General features: G+C 37.5%; 1 protein-coding gene across 1 annotated transcript in view; it reads left to right on the top strand.

Moving 5' to 3' along the window:
• LOC113053463 (von Willebrand factor A domain-containing protein 8) overlaps positions 1 to 15,312 on the top strand; it is a 71,506-nt gene extending 56,194 nt beyond the window's left edge. The window contains exons 40-45 of the mRNA XM_026218511.1: positions 1,298 to 1,406; positions 4,677 to 4,802; positions 5,717 to 5,875; positions 8,655 to 8,753; positions 10,206 to 10,444; positions 11,148 to 15,312. Coding sequence (XP_026074296.1) covers positions 1,298 to 1,406; positions 4,677 to 4,802; positions 5,717 to 5,875; positions 8,655 to 8,753; positions 10,206 to 10,444; positions 11,148 to 11,256 — 841 coding nt within the window. The 3' untranslated portion in view covers positions 11,257 to 15,312. The remainder of the gene's footprint in view (positions 1 to 1,297; positions 1,407 to 4,676; positions 4,803 to 5,716; positions 5,876 to 8,654; positions 8,754 to 10,205; positions 10,445 to 11,147) is intronic.
• Positions 15,313 to 16,857: the final 1,545 nt, after the last annotated feature.

The raw sequence follows: 16,857 nt of genomic DNA, 5'->3' as shown, positions 1-16,857 counted from the left end.
TTCAACCTATTTGAAAACAATAATTTTTATTTGCAGTTCTGGCACAGTTTGTTAGATTACAGATGTTATCCTCAAGAAAAAAATTATAAAATTAAGCTTAACCCCTCCTAATTATCATTATTTTAATGCAAAATGTGAAATGCAAAAAAAAAAAGATATAATATAAAATTAAAGTATAAAAAATAAATTATTCAATTATGGGGACGTAAAGGAAAAGAAAGGAAAGGAAAAATGTCCAGGCTCATTAAAGCAGGAAAACTAAAATTTTTAGAAATATATATATATATATATATATATATATATATATATATATATATATATATATGTATATATATGTGTGTGTGTGTGTGTGTGTGTGTGTGTCCTTACAATACAAGACTGAGGGACCCACTAGCGCTTAAAAGTAGTTAAATTAATAAATTATTATTAATATTTTAAAATAATCGAATTATAATATAAAATGAGACACTAAAAAATGATTTCCCCCTTTATTTGCTATAATTCCAGAAGAAAATATCTTAATATTTTAATGTTAGGATTCATTAAGGTAATATCTTAGCTCAAATGGGAGCGAGAGAGAGGATACTTTTTAAATATTATATTGGACATCTAGAGGCCTTTGAAAGTTTGAGAACCACTGAATTTTTTTTTTCAAAGTTTTTTTTCCTCTATATTTATATCTATTTATATTTATGTATGTAAAATGTGAGCTTGACATTCATGCAGAGATCCTCGTGGGTGACTAGTGACCTGGCAAAGCTCTTATACTCACACGGACGAGGCTGACTGGGCTTTAAAGAACGTACTGTAGGTGTTTGTTGCGCGTGTGTGTGTGTGTGTGTGTGTGGTGCATGTCATGGAGCTGTAGGGACTTGCCCTGAGAGAAATGTTTATCCTACACCTCCTACTCTCAAGTGTGCATTATTCTCTTTCTTGACAGAACCTGTTGATCAATTTCCTCTTGAATCTTCCTGACCCAGAACACTCCTTAAAGACTTCATACACATTGTTCACAAGTTTAAACACCTCAGGGCAAGAACCCTAATGAAAAGAGATTTTCTGAAGAAATTGTTAATAGCTCTTACCAGTATAAAACTCAAAGCCAAGATGCTAGAAGAATGCGAATGGTTAAAGTTTTTCGTCGGGGATCCCCGAGTTAAATTCACATTCCAGTTGCTTAATATCACCTTATTGGTGTTGCTTCAACCCACGGACATGAAAAACAACCCTTGCACAGTTAGTAACTGTAAGCTACAGATTGTGTTTCTGTGTTTAATGTGTTCCCTTTTTATTTCAGGCTCAAAGAAATTGAGATGAGTGAGTATGACGCCACCACGTATGAGCGTTTTTCAGGAGCGGTCAGACGACAGGTCCAGTCGCTCCGCATCATTCTGGACAGTCTGCAGGTAAACACCTCTTCAGGGTTTGCATTGACTAGTCCAGCGATTCCCAAACATTATCATGCTAGTACTCGCAGTAGTCAGCAGTAAAGAATTTTATATTGAAAGAGACTGAAACAGTGTTATTTTTATAATTCAGGTTATTTTTGCTTTCAACAACAGCTTGTGAGTCTTAGTTAACAAATTATGTGAGCAGCGCTGTCATCAGAAATCACCCTTAACAGATGAAAGGACAGTACGACAAAGATATCGCTTTCCTCAGAGGTCATTCAAACTAATGTTTTATTGTGAATATGAGATTGAGCTGAAGAATGAATGCTGTATCAGATGCAGGCAATCACACTAGCTCAGTCCGTCTCTGTCATAATACTCTTCATAATGCAGTAATACAACAAGCTTTCAATGAAGCAACTCAACATTACTTCGTTTTCAACTTTCAAGATCAGCTGTTTAACTGTCAAACTGTGATTTGAATCTGTGGCGGAAGGAAGTAGTTCTATGCAAAAGAGGGATTTTAAAGTTACTCTGTTGTTGTTCCTTATTCTTTTACACACTTGTGCCATCACACTGTTGTATAAACGCAATATCACACTCGTAGGATATATACAGTGCCTTCCATAAGTATTGGGACAGTAAAGGCACAATTGTTTTACCAACTAAGATCAGCACTTTTAGATGACGTAAGCATAAGAATTGGGAGAGTTGACTCATAGGTTTTTCTAAGTGATCAGCTATGTCCTGTTGCATTAATTGTTCAGATATTAAAAGCAGGGAATGTGATGTATCAGTTATAGCCATTGCTTCTGCATTCTGAGTCTTGCATTTGATGACGACACACGCAAACCAGGATGAAGACGAGGGAGCTGACTCTTGAGAGACAAGCAAGCGTTTTGGATGCTAAAAGAAAAGAGGAACTCAATTATCAAACAACTAAATTAACTATATAAAAAACAAGGGGCATGGAGAAATCAACAGATGGGAATTAAAACGACCTGGTCAGCTGAGAAAAACAACAGCTGGTGATGACAAAATCATAAAAGATGTGAAAAAGAACCCTAAAATAAGTTTCTGGAAAATCACCAACAACCTCCAGAAAGCTGGAGTGATGGTCTGACAATCTACTGTCCGCAGGAGACCTACACGGCAGAATTACAGAGGCTACACAGCAAGAAACAAACCTATGATCAGCAGCAAACACAGAAAGGCAAGATTAGAGTTTGCAAAAAAGAACTAAGGTGAGCCAGTAGAGTTTTGGAATAGAGTTTCATGGACAGATGAGACGAAGGTTATCTATTATCTAAGTAATGGGAAAGCAAAAGTGTGGAGGAAAAAAAAAGAACTGCAAATGATCCTAAGCATATAACCTCATCTGTGAAGCATGGTGGAGGTGGTGTCATGACATGGGCATGACTTAACGAAACAAGCAACAGTTGAAATGCTGTATTAAAGGCTTGGAAAAGCATTTCAATGGATGAAATCAAGAATCTGGGAATGTCTATGGGTGGCAAACTCACTGCTGTCATTGCATGCAAGGAAGTTTTACTTTTACATTTGCTTTAAGTTCAGCTGTCCCAATTATTATGCTCACATCAGAATGGGCAATGAAACCTGAAAAGTGCTGTCAATTTTATTTGGTAAAACATGAATGTTATGAAACGGCTAATAATAAAATGTGACAATCTGTTTAGGCTCGTATTCATCTTTTAATAATATTTGCAGATGTCTTGACTCCTCATTTTGTCTTTACTTTTCCAATACTTATGGAGGCATTGTGTGTATGTATATATTTATATATATATATATATATATATATATATATATATATATATAATTGGTCTAAATGAGTATTAGTGCAAGCTCTAGCTTGTCTATGTGCAGACATGAGGCCACACACAACCTCACAAATAGTTTTCCTTTAGCTTTTCAGCCAGCTCACGAGAGTCAGTATCCTGTTACTCCAAAAGAACATGTGCTGTTATTATTATTAGGCGCCCTGTTCTCCGATTGGTCTGTTGATATGGACCCATGCAGTCGTCATTCTGTATGGAAGGATGTCCGGTAGAGCGTCTGATCTTATTTGTTTGGGTGTGGGTGGACAGAGTGCAGGAACATGGGTGGAGTTTCTCAGAAAATGCTGATTGAAGACCCGCTGGTTTCTCCGTCCATGTTGTAGAACGCAAGCAGCGGCGGCCCGATCTGATCTGAGATCTGTGCACACTCTGAGCTGAGTACTCGTTTGGGTTCCCAATACTGTGTGGTCCAGATGAGCCAACTGACATCGCTCTGCACTGCTTCTGTCCTGAGAAGAGCGTAACCTCCACCTCACCCTCTGTTCACAGCTTGGGCCTGTTCCAGATAGTAATTAGGCCACTACCTGTTCATTTGCTCCTGTAAAGGTAGTGACATATACACCAACAGCCAGAGGTTAGAAACATCCACTCATTCTGTATTATTATTATTTTCAAAATCTTGGAGTAATAGTAGAGTTTTCAACCAACCTAATGTTGTTGTTGTTGACTTATTATATTAACTTAAAATCTCAAGTGGATATTTTAGGTCAAAAGAGTTGGGCTGATAAAGAAAGTTGGGAATATGTGTCATACATGGAAGCCTCTGTGTGCAGTGTTTGTTTGTGGGCAGGTTATTGTAACACAGTCAGTTCTGTCATCGTTCAGGTCTGAAGTCAGTGGAAGTAATGCCAGAAGTTGTGTGGAAATGGAGCATTAGAGCTCCTTCTAACACAGGCTTGAGATGTGACACAGAATAAAGCAGGTGATCTCATCCAATCAGTCAGCATCTGTGCTGTTCTTCACCTCATGACTCTTTATTACTTCACACTTCTGTCTGAAACTTTTGCAAGAGTGTATGTGGTGCTTTCGTTATTACCTAGATTAATAATAGGTGTATGTCTGTGAATGTGTCTGTGTGCTTGCATGACTGTTTTCGTACGTGCTTGTGCTGTGTGGAGTGATGATTAGTGTTGGTTCATTGTTCTTCATGGAGATCTGACATGCTCGCTCATATAATGAGAGCCACATGTGGAAGTGCTTCTATGGGTGTTTGTTGATATTTGGATCCATGTTTGAAGCCGAGGAGGTCAAGGACCCACTGGGGGTCGTGGTCATGACTGAGATTAGCGTGCTAGCTCTCAACTGAGATTGAAAAATTCAATATTACTTACATTCTGCAGTAACACTACAATAACGTTCCATTTGTCAACACTGATTAATAAAAAATACTTTCAAGCTTTTAGTAATCTTGGTGTTTGTGTTTCAGGCTAAAGGGAAGGAGAGGCAGTGGCTGAGGAACCAGGCTCTGGGCGAGCTGGACGATGCTAAGATCATTGATGGCCTGACAGGAGAGAAAGCCATTTATAAACGCAGAGGAGAGCTGGAGCCAGAGGTGAGGGCTCACATACGACAATACAAACACACATCAACACAAAGTCTCTCATATTCAGCAAATAACCACTTAGATTTTCATCTGTTTCTCACATAAACAGTTGGCACAACATGAAAATTCACTTTTCTTTTAATTAGTTTTGCATGTTTTATTGTTGTTACTAATCTCATTGTAAATGATTCATTCCTGTGTTCATTTAGAATAATTATTTGTTGTGTGTGTGTGTGTGTATATATATATATATATATATATATATATATATATATTTGTATATGTAGTATTATGTTTCTTTTTTTTTTGCATTTTGTTTTTGCTTTTTTTATTATTATTTTAGTTTACTACATTGTTAGACTACATGAAACAAAAATATAGTTTTTCTCTTTTTTCCAATAGTTTAAAGGTGCTGTATGTCATATTTTTGAATGTACCGAAGCATAAAAATACCATACGTTTGCAGACATTTAAAAAAACATGTTAAGTTCACACACTTTGCTTTCACAAGGTGAACAAATAATGTCTGAATGTTATTTTCCAGGTGAACTAGATGTAGCATTATTATTTATTAGATTTCCTGATGTTTGACTAACAATTTTCTTCCTTCTATGCATGTTGTTTCTTCTTCTGGTAATCATGAATGCCAGTTTAGCAGACTGTCACAGCAAGAAGGTCACATAATATTTAGAGTTTCCCATAAGCCCCCATTTAAAATCTGCTTTCTGAATTGATTGTAATAACTTCAGTATATTATGTGGCTCCTGTATAATCCATTAAAAACCTCAGTCCTGGCAAGCAAAATGCTGCAATTAAAGCCACCACACAGTGACTGTAAACGATTTTCCTAATTAAATATTTGTCTGGTCATTTGAGTCTGGATGTGTGGATGATTTATGTGTTTTCCTCTGGTCTGGCTGTAGTTGGGGACTCCTCAGCAGAAGCCGAAGCGTTTACGTCTGCTAGCAGATGTTTCTGGCAGCATGTATCGCTTTAATGGCGTGGACGGCCGTCTGGAGCGCTCCATGGAGGCCGTGTGTATGGTGATGGAGGCCCTTGAGAACTACGAGCACAAGTTTAAGGTGAGATTTGACAATCAGTCATCAACGTTTTTCAGGCTTGAGAGAAAAAAATCCATCCAAGATAGTGGACACAAGCAATCAAATAAGTTCAAAAGTTTGAGGTCAGTAGGATTTTGTGATGTTTTGGATGAAAGGTTTAATACTCACCAAGGTTGCATTTAATTGATACAATAAAATCAGAAATATTATGATGATAACTTTTGTATTTGACTATATTTTAAAATGTTATTTATTCCTGTGATGTAAAGCTGATTTTTCATTATCATTGCTCCAGTCTTCAGTGTCACATGACTATTCAGAAATCAGTCTAATATACTGATTTTACTGCCCCCAAGAAACATTTCTTCTTATTGTTGAAAACATTTGTACTGTGTAATATTTTTGATCAAACCGTCACAGATTTTATTAATGATTCTTGTGATGAATATCTCAAAACAACAGCATTTATTTGAAATAGACATCTTGTTACTTTAAAAGTATCTTTATTGTCACTTTTGATCAATTTAATGCATTACAAAAAAAATAAATAATGGAAAATGTAGTCTTAAAACAATTCAGGCCCAATTAAATTGACTATTTCATTCCGTTTTAATGCATGTGATTTATTTTGTGCTTTTTAGAATTGCTATTAGCTTTGCAACATATATATATATATATATATATATATATATATATATATATATATATATATATATATATTAGGGCTGGACAAGTTAACGCATTTTTATCGCATTAACAAATTAATTGATTAACGCCGATAATTATCCCATGTTAACACATTTTTATTATTATTATGAAAGTCCGTTGCTCACTGTCTCTGAATACACATTCAGACAAATCATGGGTCACAGGAGGGGACGCTCCTGATCAAATTATTTAGGCTAATCATCAGCATTCAAAAACCAGTGTGCACTGTTATTTTTAACAGAAAAGAATGCAACGAGCTTGTAATCATGACTTCATAAATGGGAAATAGGAAGTTTGCAATAGCACGTGAAGACAGTAAATAAGTGCTTGCTCAGCTCAGTGGAGTGCATTGTTTTGTTAACTTTGTGGTTTATTATTTCGAGTCGTATGAGACACGGTAACACACGACCCTCTCACAAAATCTTTTGCCACTCAGAAATATTCACACAATCATGCCTATATATCTTCTTTTTCTTTTCTTTTTTTCAGCTGGCCAGGTTGGGACCAATTTAAACTAAAATAAGTTTACAAGCTCAGTCATTTATGGTTCCATCTGAGTGAAGATGCTGCCTTAGAAGACTAGAGTACTTAGCAAGGTGTCTTTCAAGATTTTGGGACATTTGAAATACATTCACACCTTCTCAGTCAATCTAATTTTGATGGCCATCTCATCTTGAGTGGCCCGCAGAGTTTAAATATACTCACAAGACCTTGATATTTCACAATCTTCTCACCACAAATGCAATAAGAAATCGTGAAATCTGTTTACGATAAACCTTCTCCAGGCAACACGCCATGGAAACAGCCCTTCTGTTGACGTCCTCAAACAGAGAAAGTCTTGGGCCGATCTGATGAGTAATAGGGATGTCCCCACCACACGTGCTGACACACTGTTATGGAGATCGCCATGGCAGTGAGGATGATGTAAGGTGGTGGTGGTTTATGCAGCTCTCTGGGACGCATCTGTCTCAGTCTTTCTCTCTTTTTCTCTGTCCGTCTGAGCTGCTGGCAGACGCTCTGGAGGCATTGAATCACAGCTCTTGTTGGGAGCTGCTCGCAGATTTATAGTGCCTGCTCAAAAGATGATCTGTTATGTCCATCACGGGGAGTTTGGGTGAGGAAGACAGTGGAAGATATGTCAATGGCTCACATTATCCTGCTTTACATTGTCAGTGGGTATCTCCTCAACCAACACAAACAGTTGCTGACCCCAACAGTAGTGTATATATTTTAGCTATACTGCCCAGTCCTAGTCAGAACTCAGTTACTGTAGAGTGTAAAAGCTGGTGACAAAGATGAACACCGTGGCAGTGATATGTGAGATGGTAAGTATGTACGTGTGTGTGTGTGTGTGTGTGTGGGCTGCTAGACTTTATGGCCCCACGTTAGCTGTTGAACGGCTCATCCAGCTGGCTTTTCATATATCTGTTTCTCTGTGACACTTACATAATCTGAGTTACATAAAAGTGCATCAGATAACTCATTACTCTGTGTCTTAGAAACCATAACTTTGACAATCAACAGAGTCTGGCCCACACTGATGCTTTTTCTGGTCAAGAACTTTTCAAATGCTGTAGACGGTTTAAACCAGTCCACTCTTGATTTTAGATATTGTGTAAAGTTTTTCCAAAGTATTTAACTTCTGCAACCGTGATGTAGTTTACATCAGTATGTGCTTGAGGCTGAGACTACTGTACCCTTGATAACAGACAAAAGTTTGCAGAAAACAAAATTAAATTTGATGCATTTTAGATTGTGAGTGGATTAAACTGCTGCATTGTTGGCAAAGACACTCGCTCACTGAGCTGGATAAAAGATTATTCATGATGTGTTAATACAGTGTTTTCTGTATGATGGATGCCAAACAGAAACTGCCATGCAGTTATCTGAAAAACCCTTATCCAATATTGTGGAATGTGTCTTTTTGTTTTGTTTTGCATCATTGACACATCTCAGATAACCACAATGACAAAAATACCCTAAGGTCCACTAATAATAATCGTTTCCTGGAGAGTGTGTGTTTCTGCTTCGATGTTTGTCTGCTTGTTATGTTCTTAACCCTTCTCCTCCTTCCTGTTTATTTCCTCTGTAGTACGATATTATGGGACACTCTGGAGACGGGTTTGATGTGGAACTGGTCAGATGTGACAAAGTGCCCAAGAACAACAAGGAGAGACTGAAGGTTTTGAAGGTACAGTAATGCTTCTGTAATGCAGCGGTGACCTCATTTCCCGTTTTTGTTTTCACATCTTATGAATTCACTTGTGCTGACGTAGTAGCCGGCATTTCTCCTAGAATTCCTCCTATTGTCTTATGTGAGCACATCAGGAAGAAAGTAAAGCATGAATTCTCACACATGAGACTGCAGGGATGGTCTCTGGGATCCACTGACGCACGACTGCAGCCAGATTGGGGCCTTCAAAACTGAAACGATCGCATTTCTTCCCAAAGCAAAGTTCTACTAGTAATATTTCAGTCCCTGGTTTGGCAAACTCATATTTTTACACTTGGCACTGCCAAGATGACGCAAAGTGAACTGACTTGCCTTAAAGCCACAAGCACACAAGATTGTAGACCTTGTATTAAAATTGAAAGTAATGCATGATAAAAAGCCACACGTCATTATCAATTTGCAAAAAAACTGGGCATGCGCTGTTCTACAATGGAAACACATTTACAGAATACATTTTTTTTTATATAAAGCATAACTGGTCTAATCAGTTGAGCAATCTCATTGCACAGCATCTGAAATATTTGGTTTAGTCATTCTGAAATGCTTGAGAAGAAATATGTCACCAAAATGGTTTGGTATAATTGCATCCCAGAACTGTTTTACATGAATCTATTCCCAAAGATCAGAAATCCACCTCTGAATGAACAGTAACTTAAAGTTTATTGGGTTTCGTCTGCCTGCTCTTGAGGCTCAAGTAATTATGTACAAAAAAGTTGCAGTGGCTTCTCCGATTGTGGCAAACTTCCCTTTGTCTTACAGATATATGCCGGCAGTTTACTAATGAAAGAGTGCAGTAGTTGAGTAAAGCTCCAAGTTTTAACATTAACGAAACTAGCGTACAAGCCAAATACATTATCTTTCAGCATATACTCCTTTAGATAACGTGCACAGACGCAGGCTGTCGACACATGTGCACTAGAAATTTTCATCCTTGTGTCGCGATTTCTCTGCAGAATTGTGAGAAGTGATGATTTCTAATCTTTTAAACCTTCATGTTGTGTTCTGGCCATTTTGACCCAGAGAGGTTCAGCAAATTAGTCCAAAAATAGTGCAAAGGGCTTGTGTGAGTTTAGCACACAACGTACACAACGTTAGCAAGATCAGGTTGCACGCATACACTGTTGACAAACTTTACAAATCACGTACACTACAGTATGCATACAGTGCACATTTAAACTATTCTCCACAACTATTTTGGCTCTATTTCCCATGAATCTGCAAAAATGGCTTCAAACCCTTTCTCAATGTTGTTTAATGAGATGTTGTCCAGAATCAGCTTCCATGTGTGAGTTGTGTGGCGCCAGCCACCCCCCTACAGGAAGTGCACTAAAACAAACTGTTTAGCATATGGTCTTTTCAGTCTCTGAACATGCATTATAACCACTTCTCTGCTGCACGCCACTGTTCCAGACCATGCATGCCCACTCACAGTTCTGCATGAGCGGAGACTACACGCTGGAGGGCACAGAACATGCCGTGAAGGAGCTGGCACGAGAAGAAGCTGACGAGCATTTCGTCATCGTGCTGAGCGACGCCAACCTGGAGCGCTACGGGATCAGCCCCGACCGGTTCGCACGCGCCCTCACCAGTAACCCGCAGGTCAATGCCTTCGCCATCTTCATCGGTTCCCTGGGAGACCAGGCGGACAGGTGAGGTTGATGTCCCAGCGCAGGTTGTGTGTTAAACATTAGCGTGCTTGGTTAAAGCGTAAACTTGGATTAGAATTGGTCAGTGCCATTTCAACAGTTGGTTTCTAAAGTTCACTCAAAGAAACAAGGTCCATTTCAGTACTAATTCCAGTCTTGAATGTTTAGGGCGGCACTATAAAGCATGATGTCTTTGAAATGTAATTAGCATTCCCTTCCTGTCATCACTTAGCTGTGGCCTGTGTGATTTGTAAGTCCTTTCTCCAATAAATTACGAAAGACTATAGGTTCATGTACAGCTATCTTTAGTGCGTTGTTCATGTTATTTGGTCAATTGTGTGGGTCTTGACTCACAGAGGGCACATAAGGAGAGCTTGGAGGCATGCGGAAGGCGCCACTGTGGTGGTCTTTTCATGGCCTCCGTGATTTAAAGAGCTGTCCTCTCTGAACATGTGCCTTCTTTTTAAAGAGACTAAATGACAGTAATGAATGATTAGTGAGGAGGGAGGGGTGGCAGCTAAGTGAAAGGACCCTCTTTAACCAACAGGCTTTTCCCAAGACCCCGTATCTTATCAAAGCCCCACTGTGAATGACAGCCATTGTTCCTCCTATGGGGGAATAGGAACTGGGGAGGAAAAGCTCGTTTGCATTGCTAATGTTTGATGTGGGGGCTCTTTCTCTCTCTCTCTCTGTCTCCGACATCCAGGCTCCAGAAGACTCTGCCGGCCGGACGATCTTTTGTGGCCATGGACACCAAGCAGATCCCTCAAATCCTTCAGCAGATCTTCACATCCACCATGCTGTCCAGTGCCTGAGAGGACTCCAGTTGGGCGAATTGGGTCGAACTTGCTACGTCACTGATGACACGCTGTGATCTCTGAGTCTAGGTGTAACAGGTCAAATCTCATGATAAAAACCAGGGTTACATTTCACTGGAAGATGAAACGAATTTTCATGATCATTTTCATTATGAATGACAGTAATTCGAATCCCCATTGAGATTAAATAGATTTACATAAAGATAAAAAGTAAAATGGCCATAACAGTAAAAATAAAAAAAGTAAAACATTGCTGATGTTTATGAATGCTGATTTAAAAAAATAATAATTACAATATTGTATATTGTTAATATTGAATACAAAGAAAGCAATGGCAGTAATTAGAATTCAGATTGGTAATAAATGGAATTACAAAAATATATATATTTAAAGTAAAATTTTCATAAACAGTAAAAATAAAATACAACTTTTTTTAAAAACAATGTATGCTAATTTATAATATTTAATACAATAAAAAATCTGAATGGCATCAATCAGAAGCCCAATTGTGAAAAACTTAAAAGTAAAATATCCACTATAAAAAACATTATAGTTGTGAGAATTAGGAGTATGTGTTTATTGGTTGTTAAAATATTAATTATAATAAAAAAATCTAAACTTTTAATTCTTTCTAAATATTTTTTTGTGACCTGGACATGTCAGAAAAAACAAGGCCATTGACCTGTGTGTCCTCAGCACACCTTCAGTCTCAAGGGGCACAGTTTTGTGTATAGACTACACATACTACACACAAATCTATAGTAATTCTGTGATGTATCAGGACTGAACTGTATTATTCTAAAATATCTGATGAAAATAGTGATGGAAATTATTACTAGATGATATTTTAATTTTGACAGTTAACATATTCTATGAGCTATTAACAATCACACATATGCCTGAACGTATCCAGGTTATGTTAAGACTGTTTCATCAGGTGAGTGCATTGATTTGATTGTGTGTTTAATAGTGCTGGGTGATATAGTCTGACTGTATTGAGCATATCTCGATATGTACTGTATGGATTTGCTCTGAAATCGTTTAAAAGAATAGATTCAAAATATTTAAAGTTGAAACTAATTTGGAACTCAAGGTAAATACATTAATTTAATATGCAATTTACATTATTGTAATGATATACTACATAATAATATTGTAAAATATGTAAAAAAAAAAATATTATTCACAACATTCACAAAGTTGCTTGAATAAAAACCACTAAAACATCCTTTGGGAATATTGTAAGTATTAAATATAGTATATTTGTTGCCTAGCTCTAGTGGTTAAGAGTGTATTATTAGAACATGAGGCGTGTCGCGTGAGTGTAACCTGTTTTGTTTTCAAGAGCCCTGTGTTGTGTAAGAGTTGGCACTCTTTCGTCAAGTTTGTTGGGATTTTCCCATTGTCCTCTAAACACTTCATTGTAAAGTGCACACATCCTGTAGCTTATGGAGACTGACGAGAAAGAGAGAGAGAGAGTCAACTGCACACCACTGCCACCACTGACTTCCTCGTAAATCTCTTTCTGTCCTTAGAAACCAGGACCTCAAGTACAGTCCCACATTGCTTTCATCAGCCGTCCCGTTACACACTCATCACTCTTGAATCAAATGAGTGCAAATGAAAATGTATTTGTGATCTGTGACAGGTCTGACAGAGCTGTGCGAAACTCTAAAGGAAAAACAACAGCTCACAGAAATAGCAGGCCAAAAGAACAGATAAATTTGCATTTTTTTTCAGCACACAAAAATGAGGGTATTTCTACTGCAGAAATGTATAGTCTTCTGTGCATCCTGTGTTTATGAGTCAACTTGAGGCAGACATTTTGTTCTTGGACTTCCTGTCCTGACCTCTGCTCTTCCCATGTTAGCAGTGTTGAGCATGGAATGTCATGCACCTGACTGCTTCTGCTTGTTCACTGCTTGTGCAAACTCCTCTGAGATGCATGATTTCCAAGTACTCCATCTATGTCAACAGTTCTTCTCTTCCTGTCCGCTGGACCCGTTGACGCCCGGCCTGCCACCCGTCCCCTCACACTGAGCTCAGGAATCCAGCACCTGGCTCGTTACGCCACACTCCAGAGATGTTGACGAGGAGAAAGTGGCGCTGTTATTTATCAAATCTGACCAGTTGAACTTTGGCGAGCCAGCAAGTAGCAGGCGGACAACAATCTTTAATAGATCTTAGTCAGGGTGGCACCATCATTTTCCTGATTATCATACCGTTTGTTCAGCTGATGAAAAAAATTTTCTAAAGCCCCTTTCACACTGAGATTATGGATAATACACAGGTAATGTGTCCCGGCAGTTGTTTAGATTTTGCCCCTTTCACACTGCCAGTGATTACCCGGAATATGTGTGTGCGTTCACACACAACCCGTAAAGGCCTGTTTCAGGGTGTGACGTGTAATGTACGAGTCGAAAACGTTAGGCACGTTAACCTTTCCTGAAGCTGGCGAACAATCTAGGCGTCAGCGCGGAAAGTGAGGAACTAACTGATCTCTGCTTCATTACAGTTAGTAAATTTTTTTCCGTCGCAAACGTTGATCTGCCTTCAAAACAACTGGTAAAAGAGTTACGCGATAACGTGCATCATCACTACGACACTCCCTTTACGGCATTGGTTCTGGCTTTTGTTCACACAGAGCTCGTTCTGGGACTGAATCCCGGAATCAATCTCGGGACGTGTTTGCGTTCACAAAGAAGGTGGCCCGGCAATTTTCCGCGACCAACGTGCAGTGTGAAAGGGGCTTAAGACTCTAGACTAAAACTCAATAAAAACCACTTTTAACATCCATTTTGAATTTTGTGATCTGATCTAAGATCTTTATACAGTACATGCCCCTCTAAAGACTGTAAGTCTATCCCTCAACAAAGTTTTGTTCTCATAGGTTCAAAATTCAGTATGGTGTCTACACTTATTTAAGGTCTGCACAGTAGTGATGGGTTGTTATTGAATGATTCGTTCATTTTGAACGAGTCTTTAATGTGACTCGGAATGAATGAGTCATCTCGGGGGGTGATTCGTTCAATCGCACATGCGCAACATCCTATGGGTGCTGTACTGAAATTAGTTAATTTGTTTTTCGAGTTGTTCGCTCATCATGTGACAACCCCTTAAGCTTTGCCTATGCAGTCTGTGCCGGAAAGAGACTTAATAATAATAACCAACTCTTAATTACCTTTGTCACCACATTCAGTAAATAATGAATTCATATTTTCTGTTTCTTATAGCATTATAGTTTTGTATTGTTTGTAGTGTGATCAACGTTTGCTTAAGTACTAGATGTGTAAGGGAAGTAACAAGTAACATTTTAATTACATTTTGCTAAATTGAACTAAATGACTCGAAAAAAGATTCGTTCATTTTGCTGAACAATATTAAAAAGGACAGAGTCAGTTAAATGATTCGAACTTCCCATCACTACTACACAGTTACACATAATATCCAAAGAACTGTTCAGTCTAATTAAAAATGGACGGTTTCATTTACTATTTGTGTGCTGAGATTTTATGCTTATTCGATTAACATGACATTAGCATTATCAATAGTGAGTCGAGCCTTTACACTAGCAGCAGTCATCATTTAAGAGGACTTTATTTCAGTTAGGCTGCGCAGGTAGGCTGGGTTTTGGAGCAGACCCTGTGGATCCACTGTGTTTGTGTGTGGTCAGAACACAGCCTGAGTGTTCACACATATGTAAATCACTTGAAAACATCTGCTGCCATTACATACTTTACTGGAATGGCATGTCAAGAACCTAAGTGAATAAATGAATCATCACACTTCATTCACCCACACAGGCCTCATTTACTACTCATCAGGACTAATTGTATTTTGTTACCGCCAACATGTATTGTAAAAGCAATGTAAATGACTGACAATTACAGCCATTGAGGGTCATAATTTAAGTCTGACATTGACTTGTTTATTGCTGCTGAACGAGTATATTATTGTACTTCCTCATATCTTTTGATTTTGATGTGATCTATTTTGGATGTAGAATGGTGTAATGAATACATGTTAACAGATTAAATGAACAATGTAGATCTATATTTGTCTGTAGAGTGTGTAAAGTTAACTCCTGCTGCTGACTGTTCGGTCATTTTTGCTTAGTTTTTGGTCAGTTAGTGAGAGGAGTTTTATGACACCAAGTAAACCTCAAAATATTTAGACTTTTGATTCAATGCCAGATTTAATACAAGGGACCAATCAGATTTTTGAAGAGTTTTTAAAAAGTCTTATGCTTACCAAGGCTACATTTATTCGAAGGAAGAAAAAATACTACAAATACAATAATTCTGTGAAATATTATTACCATTTAAAATAACTTTTCTGTTTGAATATATTTTAAAATTAAATGTATCCCTATGATGAATTTTTAGCATCATTACTTCAGTCTTCAGTGTCACATGATCCTTCAGAAATCATTCTATAATATACTCAGGAATCATTTTAATTTGCCCCTTGCTGTATAAAAGTATTATTTTCACACTGGCTAGAATAATTTTTTTTATATATATATATATATATATGTGGCGTTTCTGCAGCGTGTCAGGTGCGTGACACCTGCTTCGCGTTTTCTGTGTCTTTATACACCAGAATCGTGCCTGACGCGGTGCTGGCGCGCTGCTGCTACTGTAGGTGACATAGAGGGAGACCACCGACAGACCAGGATCTAGTCTTCATGAAAACAATATCTATACTTCATGTTGAGCGTAAATATAAAGCCTACTGATAAAGGACACCGTCAGAAGTATTGACGGCAAAATAGACTATGTTTGACAGGTGCAATATGCCACTGTGTCACCGGCCTAAGGTTTTCAAAAGGCATCACGCGAGTGTGAACATCACTACAACTAGGAAAAAAATGATTGTAATTCAAACGCAGCTCAAGTCGGCATTTAAACAGACCTTTGCTCTGATCGGGCCAACGCAATAACGAAATCTGAGCAGGTCTAAAAACTGAAACTGTTGATGCTGCACTTTACACTTTGGAAAAGATATATATATATATATATATTTTTTTTTAAATATGAGCCGGCCTACAAGCTGGGATTGGTTACGCTGCACTGTATTCATAGTTATTTATTTATATTTTTCATTATATTTTATTATTATGATTTTGGTTTGAGACTGAGAGTATTTTATTTAGTGGAGAACTTTGCAGCAGTATTTTATTTCTAATTCTTTTTTTATTTTATATATATTTTATTAAAAAATATTTTTTTGAAGTGTAAACAAATTGTTAAAAAAAGTTTATAGTAATAAACAACTTGCAGCATAATGTTTGCATTTCTTTCCCTTACTGTACCGAAAATGAACTGAACCGTGACTTTAAAACCGAGGTACGTATGAACCGTGATTTTTGCGTACCATTACACCCCTAATATATATATACATTATATTATATATTATATTTAATAATTGTATATATATATATATATATATATATATATATATATATATATATATATATATATATATATATATATATATATATATATATATATATACAGTGCCCTCCACAATTATTGGCACCCCTGTTTAAGATGTGGTCGTGGACTTCTAAAAATTATCCTTTTTTTTTTTTAACAA

The sequence above is a fragment of the Carassius auratus genome, chromosome 34 (assembly GCF_003368295.1).
Source record: "Carassius auratus strain Wakin chromosome 34, ASM336829v1, whole genome shotgun sequence".
Lineage (NCBI taxonomy): Eukaryota > Metazoa > Chordata > Actinopteri > Cypriniformes > Cyprinidae > Carassius > Carassius auratus.
The sequence above is the reverse complement of the archived record's forward strand: the minus strand, read 5'-3'. Positions and strand labels throughout refer to the sequence as shown.